Here is a 15,370-nt window from a genome sequence, read left to right on the forward strand (position 1 = left end):
TTAGAATTTTCAAATCACCGCAACAAGGTCGACCTTAGCTGTCGAGTAGTTGATCACCCCAACCGAGTAGTCAGACGTCCTGGCGACTTGTAGAGCAGCAACCGAGTAAGACAGCGCGGGGCGTGTGTCTCACCCAATGAAGTAGTGGCCAAGTAAGGGAGCCAGTGGTGGGCGAGCTCCTTATTTGATGACGTGGTCCAGAAAATGGTTGCCTTTCCGGCGAGTAGACTTCACGGATTAAGGCCTCAGCAACCCAGGTAAATCAACTAAAGTAGAGCTGCGGAGGCATATGGATAATATCCAGAGATATATGATGATTAAAGAATATTTGAAAAAATATTAAACCATGACTTAGCTTGATTGACAGCCGCATGGTAGAATCAGCGTGCGATCCTGACATTTTGCGCTCAGGAGACCCCAGTGGTTGTAGCCCCCGAGCATCAGCTTGTGAGTACTTGGACACGAGCTGTCGAGTAGTTGATCACCGCAGCCAAAGTAGTCGGAAACTGTGACGAGTAGTCAGACAACTGGCTTGCTTCTGGCTCAGGACGCAGCCTCCTGTTGCAGCCCCCGAGCATATATCTAGGTTCTTTTATTCAAAAAGAACTGGATCTTGGCATATTCTCTGGTAGTCTGCTGTTGTCAGATGTAGTTGTATGGTGGTGGTTGAGTGTAAATACTGTTTGTTCACGGCCGGTATGCTCAGGCATAGCCATTTTGCTTTTTGGTTCGGGTGTTAGCTTATTAGCTACCCTCATCGGCGGGCTCAAGCATCTTTTCAGCTCTTTTGCTCTCGGTCGGTATGCTCATGCATAATTTCAGCCATTTTGCTTTTTTGGTTCAGGTGTTAGCTTATTAGCTACCCTCATCGGCGGGCTCAAGCATCTTTTCAGCTCTTTTGCTCTCGGCCGGTATGCTCAGGCATAATTTCAGCCATTTTCTTTTTGGTTCGGGTGTTAGCTTATTAGCTACCCTCATCGGTGGGCTCAAGCATCTTTTTAGCTCTTTTGCTCTCGGCTGGTATGCTTAGGCATAATTTCAGCCATTTTGCTTTTTGGTTCGGGTGTTAGCTTATTAGCTACCCTCATCAGCGGGCTCAAGCATCTTTTCAGCTCTTTTGCTCTCGGCCAGTATGCCTAGGAATACTTTTAGCCATTTTGCTTTTTGGTTCGGGTGTTAGCTTATTAGCTACCCTCATCGGCGGGCTCAAGCATCTTTTCAGCTCTTTTGCTCTCGGCCGGTGTGTTTAGTGAAAACAACTCGGATAAAGTCATAATAAGACATATGTTGTCGAGGAACACCATCTTTATTGATCGTGAACGTTTATCTCTTGTGGCTTGTACATATATTCTTCCTTGAGTTGTCAGCCACCGCTACGGTGTTGTCTGGTCCACGTTTTCTTTCCTGATGTCTGATGTTTCGATGATTTTGCTTGTCCGGGTTGTCTTGGCTGTTTCTATCCAGGAACCTTTCTTGTGTCTTCTCCTCTGTAGTAATCATCTTTTCTACTGTGCGTCTGAATTCTTCATTGTTTCTCGGATTTTCTTTGCAGAAGTCCTAAAATTGCCGCCTAGCCATGATTCTGTGAGAGAAAGCTTCGATTACTTCTCATTCGGTGATGTCATGTACTTGAGCATGTAGTTCGCCAAATCGTCGATAGTAATCTCTGAGACTTTCGCCCCCTTTCTGCTTGAGTCCTTTTAATTCTGCGTGGGTGATGGGGTGTGTAATGATGCCCGCGAAATTCCTACAGAAAACTCTTTGCAAGTCCTCCCAATTTCTGATTGACCCTGGATTTAACTTGTCGAACCATTGGAGGGGCATGGTTTCTAGGGCCATGGGAAAGAACAAGGTCTTGATATCGTCGTCTCCTCCGGCTAATTTAATCGACTGCGAGTAAATCCTGAGCCACTGCCTTGGTTCGGTCTTGCCATCATATTTAGAGTGGTTGGACGGCTTGAACTTGTGAGGTAGTCGTATTGAAGCAAGTCTGTTTGCAAAACAGGGGAATCTATCGTGCGTTTTGGCTTCTTTGTATTCTGATTCGGCACCTCCTTCCTGCCAACTATCATTTTGGTGAGAGTAGTTCTGTAGGGATGTCTGAATGGGTGCTTCGCTTCTGATCTTTTTTGGTTGTTCGACTCGGTAGTTTTGACTATGGTCCCTTCTAGTTTCTCTATTGTGACTTCCACTTGGTCCAAGTCTCTCGAAAGCGGACTTCCTTTGATTTTGATCTTCCTTCCTATGAGATATTGACCTAGCAGGTAGTCTTGAGCGGGTCCTTCCGTCATGCGTCCTTAGGGCTGCTGACCGGAGGAGGTCCCGGAGCTGTTCCTATTTTTCACTAGGAAGTGATGTCGCTCTGAGTTCTTCTAGTGCTTCTCGAATCCTATTGTAGGGTGTATTCGCCGCGCGTCTTTCTTCGACTTCTTGTTCTGATTTTCTTCTGTCGTACTCAGCCAGGTCTGACTCATATTTGATCCAAGCTTCCTTGCGCTGCCTAGCACGGCATTGGCGTCCTTGTTTCAATTTGTTTCTTCTTTCTCTGGCTTGCTTCTGATTCTCGGTCTCACCATCATGCCCCTGGATAAGGGGTGATATGTTGGACTTAGATTCATCCGATGACCTGATGTCGGGTGCTTCTAGGGGGACCAATAGTGATCGAGGACGGCGAACCATGAATACTTCTCGTGTGTGAATTGTTCTGTTATCGGTGTTGGTTTCCACACTGTCGGAGTTGTTGATGACTTTAGTAGAGGCTTCAAGGTCGCAGATCGAGTCTCCTTGGTAGGGTAGAATTGCTATCGTCGTCGTGCCTACTAGTTGGGTACCGCTGTCCTTAGGAACAGAACCTGGCCAGTGGACGATGCAGTCTTGAGATTTTATAGTTAGTACGAGACCTTCCTGAGCTCCTTTTAGTGGCATTCTGAGCACCGGATCAAGGGATCCTTCGGGCCATGCTTGCTAAGATTTTGCCATGTTGTGGAGTCCGAACAGAAAAGGACCCGACTTCTTGAAAAGACTTTGAGTGTATTTCGAGTTGTTTTCTTGATAGGTCGAGGCCGCGTTCTGGAGCCCCACCGAAAAAGAACTTGGTTTCTCAAAAGAACTCAGTAAAGACTCCATCTCGGATGTGGAGCCTGAGTTTGAGTCGGATGTGCAAAGCCACAAAATCTGAGTTGGATCGGACATCACGAGCTGTGCGAATCTTCCGGCGAGTTGATCTGTCGTAGTCATCGAAATAAAAAGGTCTTCAAGGTGATCCGAATCTTCGAGGAGACGGCTTTGGAGCTTGCCATCGTCGCTTGCCTCGCAGATCCATGAACCAAAGATGAAGGTTGATCCCGTTGAGAAGATCATGTTGTCAAGGTCCGTCGAGCTCTCGGATGCAAATTCGCCGAACGCCCCTACCTGGCGCGCCAGCTGTCGATGTTTCACCACCGATAGCCTGCCATGAGGGTATCTGGGGCAGTTTGTTCGGGCTTCAGCGTATGCAGAACTCGATGGTAAATGCAAGAGACAGTCGATTTATCCTGGTTCGGACCCTCGACTGTGATTGAGTAATAGCCCTACATCTAGTCAGCGTTAGCCTTTGCGTTGGATTGATTGTAAAGTGTGTTGCATTCTCCCTAACCCTCTTCCTCGACCTAAGGAGCCCTGCCCTCCTTTATATAGTCAGGAGGCCAGAGTCCTAGTCGGTTTACAATGTAGAGTCCTAGTAGGATTACAGGGTAGTATTACTACTAGGATTACATGGGAGGAATCCTAATCAAACTAGATCTCCTGTCTTCCTTACGGTGTATCCCGTGGGTCCCGCATCAACAGTCCCCTAGCCACTAAGCTCCTTTCCATGTGCTCCTTTCTTTCCAAATCGTCGATTGGGGGACACGCCCACCCTATTCGAGTTGACTTGCTTTTGGGCCATGAACCTTCTCGCCCTGATCTCACGGTCGGGGAGCAGAACCGCTCTGTTCCCCCCTTCCCTGTCCACCGGATGGGATAAGCTAATGCCCTAATGCCTCATGGGCACGACCTAGGCTAACGGAGCTAACAACTGACGACCACCGGGCTCAGAAAGGAAAACAAGCACCGGGGGCGCTCCCCACTAAGATGAACAGAGCATGGAGCATGAACAACACGAAAGCGCAATGATTCGACAGGCGAGCATGCACTCAATATCATGATTGTTCAAAGGGGAACATACCCCTGGGATTACAACAACGAGTTTTACATCCGAGTTTCTACGCAGGTCACGGAGACACCGGGGAGTCGACGGGCGCATCCTCCTCCTTTGGATACTCGTCCATCCGCAGCAACCTATCGTCGATGATGCCAACTGCCATAGTGACCCAAGGGGCTCCCGCATCCTCGGCCTCCTCCATCTACTTGTCCGAGGTCTCCTTGGGGACGCTCGAGGCCACGGGACCCAAGTCGACCTCGGGGAGACAAAGCTTCGTCAAGGTCAGGGTGGTGCTGGCCCCTTGGCAGACCGCGCCCCTAACAACTCACGGAACGTGCACTGCAAGAAAGCGCACCGCTCGGTGAGGTCGTGTCCTCTTTCTGGGGGTGGCGGCGGGAGCAGGGCGACGCTCGCTTTCTCAGCACTAGCAACGAGTCTCTGCAGCTCTACCCGCGTCGCGTCCAGCTCTTGTCCACGTTTCGCCAGGGCGGCCTGGCCCTCCACCGACACCTTCGTCTTCGCCTGCAGCTCCTTCCACAGGCGGTCGCACTCCCCCCGCGCCTTCTTCGCCTCCTCCTCCAACTGGAGGGCCTTGCCGTGCTCGTCCACCAGCTCCACCCGCAACCCTACACCACGCAAAGAGAGGAACCAGGTTCATGGCAGCCCGGAGCAAGAGACCCCGCCCCGAAGGCGAGGGAAAGAAGGGAGAGGAAAGGACGCACCTGCCACGAGCTGCTGGGTCCCATGAAGCTTGAAACGGGTAGCATCCCTCGCGGTCTCCAGTAGGCCTAGGGAGCCCCTTAGCTCCATGACCATACCCTCAGCCGCTAGGCGAGTTTCCTTCGCCTCAGCAGCCTTCTACCAGGATGCCTTGGCCCTCGCCTCCGTGGCGTGCCTGGCCTCTCTCTCCGCCACCAGCTCGGACTCCAACCGCGCCACGGCGCTACGCGCGCTGTCACACTCCCGGACGAGTGCCTTAGTCAGTGCCATCACCCGCTCACCTAGGCGTGGGATAGGGGTTGGGAAGCGAAGCAAGCAAGGACCTCCCGCCCTCTTTCGGGAGGGCTAGGGGAGCGCCTACGGAGTGACCTCCCACTCCCGGACGAGGTTTGACTTCCTCCGGGAGAACTCCTGCAGTGCCTGCGATAACGACAACAAAGGAGCTTAGGCTAGATCATGGCACCGGCCATGGCGTCGAGCTCATTCAACTGACACTCACCCCATAGGAGTCTTACATCCCCTGCTGAAGGCTGAAGAACTCCCCCGTGTGGCCTGTCATCACCGCGAAGGAGTTGTAGAAGAAGGCGACCAGCTCATCGAAGGCACCGCGCCGCTTGATCAGCTCCAACCACGCGTCCGTCTTGGGGCCATCGTCCAAAACGTGCCCCCCCGCCGACGGCTGTAAGGGGAGCCGGTGTAGCCGCTGACGAAGAGCCGGCTTCCTCACGCCCCGGGGGTGGGGGGAGGCCGACGATGTTGGCCTCCTCATAGTCCATCTCCGCTTTGGAGTGGAAGCTCCCTGAGTGGGGGCCTCCCCTCGTGGCGTCAGATCCCGCCTGGCGCGTTGGGGCCATAGCGACCGGCCCTACCGCGGCAACGTCTAGCGTCGCCGCTCCATTCACCCAAGGCAACAGTAGCAGGCCACAGCACACCTTTAGCACCAGCGGCCGGACCAAAGCCGTCGCATCGCCCGAAACCCCCGCCGAGGAAGACTCCCTGCATGTCAACACCCACGTCATCAAGCCATGAACAAGCCACCTCCAGCAGAGGTGGCCTAACTAGCGAAGGCACTCACCTGCCACTTGAAGAGAGCCTCAGAGCATAGCGCCTTTTCCACGAGGGCGCCCCTACCCTGGGGGAACTCAAGCAAGGACGCTTCTCGATGGACCGGGTGGCCAGTGACTCCCGCAAGGACAACGTAAGGGACGTGCCTCCCGGTGACGAAGAAGAACCTCTGAAGGTGGCCTCGGCTCCCTGGCCCCCAGGGCTGGGGGAATGGAGACCTTCCCTAGATACGGGAGGTCATTAGGTCTTGGCTCATACACCGAGAAGGGAGCCGAGCTTTCACCAATAGCTGGCTCCCCCGACGCAAATCCTAGCACCATCCACGCCACTCTGGCCACAGACTCCTCCGAAAGATTGCCCTCTGCCACCGCGGATGGGTCCCCTACCCCAATGTACTCCCACATCGGGGTCGGCCTTGCCATCAACGGGAGGATTCGACGGAACAAGAACTCCCAGAGCACCATCCGGCCGGTCAGCCCGACATCCTTCAGGTCTGTGATCCGGCCCTAGCAGCCCCTCAATGACCTCGAGGGCAGGCCCCTCCGGCAAGCTCTTCCAAGATGGAGGCATCACCGACCCCAGGCGGTCTGGGGAGAAGGCCGAAAGGGACCCAGAGGGGTCGGAGAGGTAGAACCATTTCTGGTGCCACCCATTCTTCAAGGCAGGGAAGGAAAGCTTTAGGTACCGCAACTTCAGATTGTTGCGCAGCTGGATGGTGATGGCGCCGATCCATTGCATGGATCCGTCACCATCCTTGTTTAGGTTTAGGCGGAAGATCCACCTCCACAAGTCGAAGTGGGGCTCAATGCCCAAGTAGCACTCACAGAGAGTAACGAACATTGCATTGTGCGCCACCCGTGCGGCGTCAGGTCATGAAGCCGTAGCCCGAAGTGGCGAAGGAACCTCCCCACGAACGGATGCGTGGGGACCCAAACCCGATGAGGTGAAAGGGTACGAAGGAGACGACCTATGACTCCCTGGGCGCGGGCTCTGACGCCTCCGGATCTGGCAGATTCCATCCGGAGGGGGGAAGAATCAACCATGCTCGGGCCACCTCCAACATCTTGCCCTCGGCTTTCGACTCCACCATTGAAGCTTAACCTTGGGGAGGCGCAAGTAAGTGCGGCGGCGCTTGGATGAAGAAGCAAAGAGGAAGCAGGAGAGAAAGGTACGCCCACTCTCTTCTCAATCCGACCCTTTCTATAACCCGAGCATGTAGGTGTGGACACGAGCCGGCCCGGGCACGCTGCCCACTTCGTGCATGCCTCCTCGTGGGACTTGGGGGGATCCGCCTCTCCTCGAGCCCACCGGCTATCATCGACGGCTCAGATCCACGTGCACCAAGTGCCACGGCTCCTCCACTAGATCTGCTCCATGTGGCCCCGATGTTCCCATCCCCTAGATGAGACGGGACATCGCAGGGGCGCGTGCGCATCATAAGTCCATCAGACACGATGGCCCAGACACCATCAACCGCCTACACAAGGCGTCAGCGGACGAGTCATGCCTAGAAGCCTGCCCCCTTCGCTGGCAAGGAGGCCCCACAATGGCCTCGGGGGCTGTGCTGGCTCCCCAGATGGAGCAGCCCGACCCCCGATCAACAAGCTCTCGGGTGGCGCATCCCTCAAAAACCAACTAACTCCTCGGAGTTGGGTCGGGAGTCGCTGAGTAGTGGGCCCAACGAGGGCCTCCATCCGAGCCTCGACGCGCTCCCTGCTTCCCCGATCTGTGGCTGTAGAGGGTCAGGCCGCAGAAGGCCAGCTCAAGAGGATTGGGACCTATTATTGCAAGCCCTTATAAGGGCAGTGGAGCTCCGGATGATCAGATGGCCCCAAGCCTAGAGCCCAGCGCTCTTGATCACCTGGCCCACGATAGGCTCTGATCGGGCAGGAGGGCACCCCCGAGCCTACGGTCAGCGACTCCCAGACGAGTCCATCAAGCTCTTGCTCAAGTTGAAGACCCCTATGACATGGACTTGCGAAGGGATCAAGCATCATCATCAGCTCTGCCTCGATAGCCGAGCATCATCCATCACACTAGGTGAAGAAGGCCCCAAGCAGGGTACAACACTCTCGCCAATGGAAGCCGTCCCCTGCCAAGGAGGGTTCGGTCACCAGAAGATCGAATTCAGCCCTTCGTCGCCATCACGCCAGGTGAGGCCACGAAGCCACACCCCCGAGCCTTGGGCTCCCGATCTACAGTATGACCAATCCCGGTCCTTGTCTCCTGCCTGTATAACGATGCTAGCCAAGACCCGGGCACAAGAAGACAAGCCCTAGGCTACCGATGCCCGGGGGCTCCCTGGCGTCGCTCCCAAGGCACGCCCCTGCCAACTGCTCCTTTGACAGGGTCACGTCCGGGGCATGACACAAGAAGACTAAGCTTCCCATGGAGTACACTTGAAATGTTCCCTTGAATATTACTCCCTCCATTCTAAATTATAAGTCGTTCTGTCTTTTGTTACTATATAGCTTTTTCTATGTATCTCAACATAATGTATATCTAGGTGCATAGTGACGAGATCCTAACATACAGGTGTGTTAAGCCTCGGGTCCAATTGTTGCCGAACGAAGAAGGCCCTCCGACCGACCCCTCCAGGATCGCCTGGGGGCTCGGGGGCTATGCCCATCGGGCATGCTCACGCGCACCCTCTAGCAAAGAGACCCGACCAATCCTAACTCGACCGCAGCTTCCTGCCTAGGGCTCGGGGGCTTCCCCAAGCCTTGGGCTCCCGATCTACGGCACAATCAAGCCCGGTCCTTGGCTCCTGTCCGGCTAATGATGCTAGCCAAGGCCCCAGCACAAGAAGACAAACCCCTAGGCTATCGATGCCCGGGGGCTCCCTAGCGTCGCTCCCAAGGTGTGCCCCTGCTAACTGCTCCTCCGACAGGGTCACGTCTAGGGCGTGACACAAGAAGGCAAAGCTTTCTGCGGCCTTCGGGGGCTCGGGGGCTTCCGGGCCCGCACGTCAGCCCCTGGAGCTGACCTCCTTCATCACCAAGAAGACTCCAGAAGGTCTCACCTGAGGGAGGCCGGTCCAAGTCGACACCCTTTGACACGCAGAGTGTCAGAATAGAGCAGTCGGACGACGCCTAGGCTTCTTCGGCTCTAAGACACCTCGACGGTCACTGTCGCACCACTGCAAGGCCCTCCTAGACTCCAGTGCACGTAGACCATAGACTAGAACCCCCAAACCGCCTTGTACCTTGACCTATCTCATTATATAGGGAATAAGGTCGGACCTAGACGGGGGAGATCCTAGTTCGATCACCAGACACTCCATTCCATTCCATTCCATCTGCCTCCGCTCTACACCAAGAGCAAGGCAACCGGGAGAGGGGCACCGAGAGCCTCTCCTCCACCGCATCCCGCCGTCTCCTTCCTCTCCGACGAGGGGGAGACTCCACCGGTGGCGAGGCAACTTTGGGATTAGCACCGAGCTAACCCCCTACCAAACTCTCTTTCTTTAGACTCTGTTGTAACCCTCCAGATTTTAGGTGGTCTTGAGTATAAGGATCATCAGCTGCTGGATGTAGGGACCGAATTGGTCCTGAACCGGGATAAACCGTTGCGTCTTCTCTGCGTGATTCTTGTGTTCCTGAGTCCACCCGAGCCACCGGAGACCCTATACTCGGACACCGACTCGAACAACATATTTGCCATGGTTTCGACCCCGCGACTTCGCTATGTATCTAAAGAAGCCAAAAGGACTTATAATTCAGGAATGGAGGGAGTACAAAGGAACTACATAACTAGTGTTCACAGTGTCATAGCTAAGTGCCTTTAATTGTTACCCTAGATTTGCGTGTGGGATTTTTCTTGATGAGTAACTTATCTATCACCTAATGCCATTGATCGTTAGTTCTTAACGTTTCATTCTGGTATTTCCATGTGTGTACTGATCAGCTAATAGTTTTCTGTGTGCAGCCTTCCATTGGATAATAGGCTTCAAGCTCGTTCCAGGAATCAGCAGTAGACGATCTTCTGGTCACTGAGAGCTCACTGTAGCCGGATAGGCCAATGCAACATGGAACGCATGGTAGAAAATGCTCGACTTGATTAGATAGTTGATAGGATTCAGACACCTCATGCCAAGAGAAGTGCTGAAGAGGGAATTCCTTCTGAGCCATTATAAAAGATCATAATTCCTTATAAGCTACTGGAAAAGTTTGGTGGACTTCAGCGCCACTGCTTTAATTTTTTTTGCCCTTCATGCCACTGCCGTCAGATTGGGTTCTAATGGTGTCAAACTGCAGGTGTGAACAGTCAAAAATGCCCTTAGTCTAAATATGCCACTATTTTTGTTGAGCATCTTAACGATTTCAAATGAAAAAACTCAAAACTAGAAAGTTGTAGATCTCGACAAGATATACAATTTTCATATAAAAATTATCTTCATTTAATTCTATAAAAAAAGATATGATTAATATATCTTAGAAAAATCATATTTTTTATGATATTAAATGAAGATAATTTTTATATGAAAATTGTAGATCTCGACGAGATCTACAACTTTCTAGTTTTGAGTGTTTCCATTTGAAGTCGTTAAGATACTCAAAACAAAATTAATGACATATTTAGACCTAAGGGTATTTTCGATTTTTCACACCTGTAGTTTGACACCGTTAGAGCTCAATCCGATGGCAGTGGCATGGTGGGCAAAAAAAAATTGGGAGAATTCCTTATTTGACATCAGACAAATGACCCGTTCCTTTTTTGGCCCTCAAAAAATTTTCGTTCCCTATTTGACACCGAGTTCAACTTTCATTCCTTATACGACACTCCGTTAGATTTTCCATCCAGGAACCGTTAACTGCCCCGTGAAAAGACGATTTTGCCCATATGGTGTTGGAGATGACAGTTAGAAAACCTAAAGTTTTTTTTTTGAAAAAAAAAGAAACAGAGGCTCCCTACAACAAGAGCCTCTGTTTCTTTTTTTTCAAAAAAAAACTTTAGGTTTTCTAACTGTCATCTCCAACACCATATGGGCAAAATCGTCTTTACACAGGGCAGTTAACGGTTCCCGGATGGAAAATCTAACGGAGTGTCGTATAAGGAATGAAAGTTGAACTCGGTGTCAAATAGGGAACAAAAATTTTTTGAGGGCCAAAAAAGGAACGAGTCATTTGTCTGATGTCAAATAAGGAATTCTCTCAAAAAAATTAAAGTAGTGACGTTGAAGTCCGCCGAACTTTTTTAGTGGCTCACAGGAAATTGCGATATTTTTTAATGGCTCACAAGGAATTCCGTCGATGCATTATATATTCCACTTCTATATATTTAATAGATTATTCAGGCGGATTGTGAGATGTGTACGATCATGTAAATATTTTCTGATGTGATTCTGCCATTGGAAATTTTCATTAATTTATAAGAAATTTATATATTACTAAGTAATTTTATATCAAACAATTACATTTAGATGTTGTGCGCAAAAAAAAAAATTACATTTAGATGTGGCATTGTCATGGTGTCTTGCTGGAATTTCTTGACGATGGGTGCCGGCCTCTTGACGATGGGTGCCGGCCTACTAGACTCCTGATGATGGGCGTTTGCATGACGACCCATAGGGCACCGGCCTACTGCTGATGGGTGCGTGCCAACCCTCCAGATTATGGGCGCCGGCGTTTCCAAGTGATGACCTTGGGCCTCGGCCCTAGTGTGCCGACGTTTCCTTGTCTAGGGAGTCTGAGCTGCGATCGAGCCAACATGGGATGGGTGATCATCACGTACATGTTAATACTATTGGGCCCTACACAAGAAAGGCCCACCAAATATATCAGTCTATAGCAATAACAAAAAAAACCGTGGCAATAGTAACAAGTATTGCATCCATTCTAAATTCTGGTTGCAATATAAGTACCTAACAATTACAACACAACATAAGATTATTACAACTCCAAATCACCGTGGCAATAGAAACTGTAACGACCCGAGTTACGATACACCATAGACTCATTTTGGTCACCCGAGTTCCTATCAGATGGAATTCCCTAACTAATCTCAAGCAACCCGAACCGAAGGAAAGCATCGACATCACCACAAACTAATCGACAACGTCTCAAATCAACTACTTGGTCAACTAGAGTCAACTGACCGGCTACCAGTAGAAGGATATAACTCCAAGAAATCAGCTCGCGATGTTTTAGCTATTAAGAAAGACCAGTAGGTCACCGTAAGATCAAAGGTGGATCCAAGAGTCACGAGATCAAGTTTCTGAGCTTGGTTAAGCAAATTCCGAAACTACCAGACGATCTGTTACGTATATCGGACCATCCAATAAACATGCAGAGACAGCAAATGGAATGGGAAGTGAGTTGTCATCCACTATGGGACATGGCCCACATGTCAGCATGAGTGGGAGATATTTCCCAACACCAGACCATCAGCTCCACTCATCCTCTCCTCATTTCCCTCACACACTCTCTCTAGAAGGAAGAACAAGGGAAGGGAAGGGTGAACTAGAGTGAGAAAGAGAGAAGAAGATGGAGAAGAGAATCAAGGTGCTAGGAGGCAACAAGATCAGCCCTAGGTCAAGCACTTGAGCTTCAACAACCTCTCATCCCATGGTTAGCTCAAGAGCCCTCTCTTCTCATTATCTTGAGATCAATCCTTCAACCCTAATCTAAGCATTCTCTCTTGCATGGATGGATCATGAAAGGGGCATGTATCGGATCCTCAATCCTGGTGACAAGGAACTCACTGTGAACCCAAGCTAAGTTGCCGTGCCCAATCTCTCTTTATCTCTAGGATTTCTCTTAATTAAGGAATCACTAGTTACACTAGTTAACCCAGGCCTAGCTATCCTAAGCCTAGCAAATCACCTAAGCCACCATAGAAATGCCTTGCACATGCATGAAGGCCATTACCCAAGATATAGGCATGAATCCCCAAGTCTTCACCCAAGAACCCTAGGAGCATAAGTTCTGTCGCCCGAATGACGGACTGTCCGTCAATAGGACGGAGTGTCCACCAAACCTGAAGCCTAGTCGCCAACAGCCTAAGTCTCTTGATGAGTGAGAATATCAGAGCATGCATCCATAACCACAGGCGGAGCCTCTGATGAATTATACCAAACCATGACTTGAGAACCCGAGAGCACCCAATTCCTACTAGAGTCTTCGCGATTCCCACAGAGCATCCGCCAGAGCCAACAGAGGCAATTCACCTCGGCACAGCGGAGTACCTGTCAGCAGGACTAGAGTGTTTGACAGTCACAGTGAATGTGAGGTTGGTCAGCAAGTGCACTCAATGGGTCACCAATACTAGATCCTATCCCACAACTATAGTTCGACAGTAGATGTCTCTTCCTAAGTCCTAAGTAGAGATCCTAGTTTCCCTATCTATCATGCGACCATCTCCAATCCTCGGATCCTCTTATTTCAGGTTCAGATATCTCATTTCATGAGGATCATGTGCGAGTCATCACCAGCTAGCTTGGAATCGTCAAGATCGGCCACACTAACAAGCAGGCACCCCACTACTATGAACCCTACTTTGAATACTTATCAAGTCGCATTATGAGTTATGCATTGCGTGTAGAGTTGGATAATGAACTCTTCCACATAACACTTAGAGTAACTCTTTAATCTGTTAGAAGCCTCTCATCTTAACAATGGAATGGGAACGCTTAATGCTTATTGCTTAGTTGCTTGGGCAACGGTAGAAGTCGAGCATGAGAAGGGAACTCATACTCGCGCGTGTAGGATGCTATACCTGGATAATTAACTACTAAAACTAGTGAGGGTACAACTTGACCTATCTAACCAACCTAGCTAAGGAATAATATCCCTAATGTGATAATCTTGATGATAACTTGGATATCTTGCTCATGCGAGGGGTAGGTCATCGTGAGTGTGGGATCTCAGATGACATAGCTCGAGGAGCAGTAAGTGAAAGGTCCTAATGGCTAGAGGGGGGGGGTGAATATCCTATTAAAAATTTCTACAACAACACTTAACAAACCGGTTAGACAATAATGAGGTGAAGCAAGTGTTGCGCTAGCCTACTAAATTGCAAGCCACCTACCACAATTCTAGTTGATATAGTTTCTATCCACACAATAGCTATGTCACTACACTAAGTTAGTGTGCCCTCAAAGGCTAACTAAAGAGCCACACTAACCGAACTAACAAGCTCTCACAACTAGCTACACTAAAGAGCTTGACAACTAGTTTGCGGTAATGTAAAGAGAGTGAGCAAGAAGGTTATACCGCCGTGTCGAGGAAGGAGCCAATCAATCACAAGAATGAATAACAATGAAGACCAATCACCTTAGAATCAAATGATGAACACAATGATTTTTACCGAGGTTCACTTGCTTGCCGGCAAGCTACTCCTTGTTGTGGCGATTCACTCACTTGGAGGTTCACACTGCTAATTGGCATCACACGCCAAACCCTCAATAGGGTGCCGCACAACCAACACAAGATGAGGATCACACAAGCCACGAGCAATCCACTAGAGTAACTTTTGACTCTCCGCCTGGGGAAAGGTCAAGAACCCCTCACAATCACCACTGATCGGAGCCGGAGACAATCACCAACCTTCGCTCGACTGATCCTCGCTGGTCCAAGCCATCTAGGTGGAGACAACCACCAAGAGTAACAAGCTAATCCCTGCAGCGAAACACTGAACACCAAGTGCCTCTAGATGCAAACACTCAAGCGATGCACTTGAATTCTCTCCCAATCTCACAAAGATGATCAATCAATGATGGAGATGAGTGAGAGGGCTTTAGCTAAGCTCACAAGGTTGCTATGTCAATGCAAATGGCCAAGATAGTGAGCTTGAGCCAGCCATGGGGCTTAAATAGAAGCCCCCATGAAATAGAGCCGTTGTACCCCTTCACTGGGCACAACGCGGGGTGATCAGACACTCCAGTCATATTGATCGGACACTGGACCTCAGCGCCCGGTCATGAGATGCGTGTCACGTGTCCCCTCTCTTCAAATGTCGATCGCCCAATCTCAACGGTCAAGTGACGACTAGACGCGGTAGCTTAAAGTGACCGGACGCTGAACCCTAGCATCCGGTAGTTTTCAGTAAGCATCTAGAGATGACTTTTCATGACCGGGCACGTCCGGTCATGCTCAACCGAACACACCCAGCATTTGGTCACACGGCGACTCCCCTGTGCACTGCCACATCAATAGGACCAGATGCAACCCTCCAGCGTTCGGTCAGAGACCGATGCCAGCGTCATTGTAGCTTCTACTGACTGGACGCACCGGTCCAACCGAGGCCAGCGTCCGATCACTTTCAGTGACCTCCGTCTTTTCTATCTAGGGCATCGGTGGCACCTGTCGGACTGTCCGTACTCTATGGGTGGACACTCCACCGGTGAAGTTCCTAACCCTTGCTCAAATGTGCCAACCACCAAGTGTATCACCTTGTGCACATGTG

At 50.6% G+C, this 15,370-nt stretch overlaps 1 protein-coding gene across 1 annotated transcript; it reads right to left on the minus strand.

The window, feature by feature from the left end:
• Nucleotides 1–4,462: 4,462 nt before the first annotated feature.
• On the minus strand, nt 4,463–4,990 carry LOC136515741 (uncharacterized). Its single transcript, XM_066509249.1, has 2 exons — nt 4,903–4,990; nt 4,463–4,806 (listed from the first exon to the last, which is right to left on the minus strand). The coding sequence occupies exons 1-2, from the start codon at nt 4,988–4,990 to the stop codon at nt 4,463–4,465; spliced, it is 432 nt and encodes a 143-aa protein (XP_066365346.1).
• Between the last annotated feature and the right edge of the window lie 10,380 nt (nt 4,991–15,370).

Source organism: Miscanthus floridulus, chromosome 17 (assembly GCF_019320115.1).
Source record: "Miscanthus floridulus cultivar M001 chromosome 17, ASM1932011v1, whole genome shotgun sequence".
Classification (NCBI taxonomy): Eukaryota; Viridiplantae; Streptophyta; class Magnoliopsida; order Poales; family Poaceae; genus Miscanthus; species Miscanthus floridulus.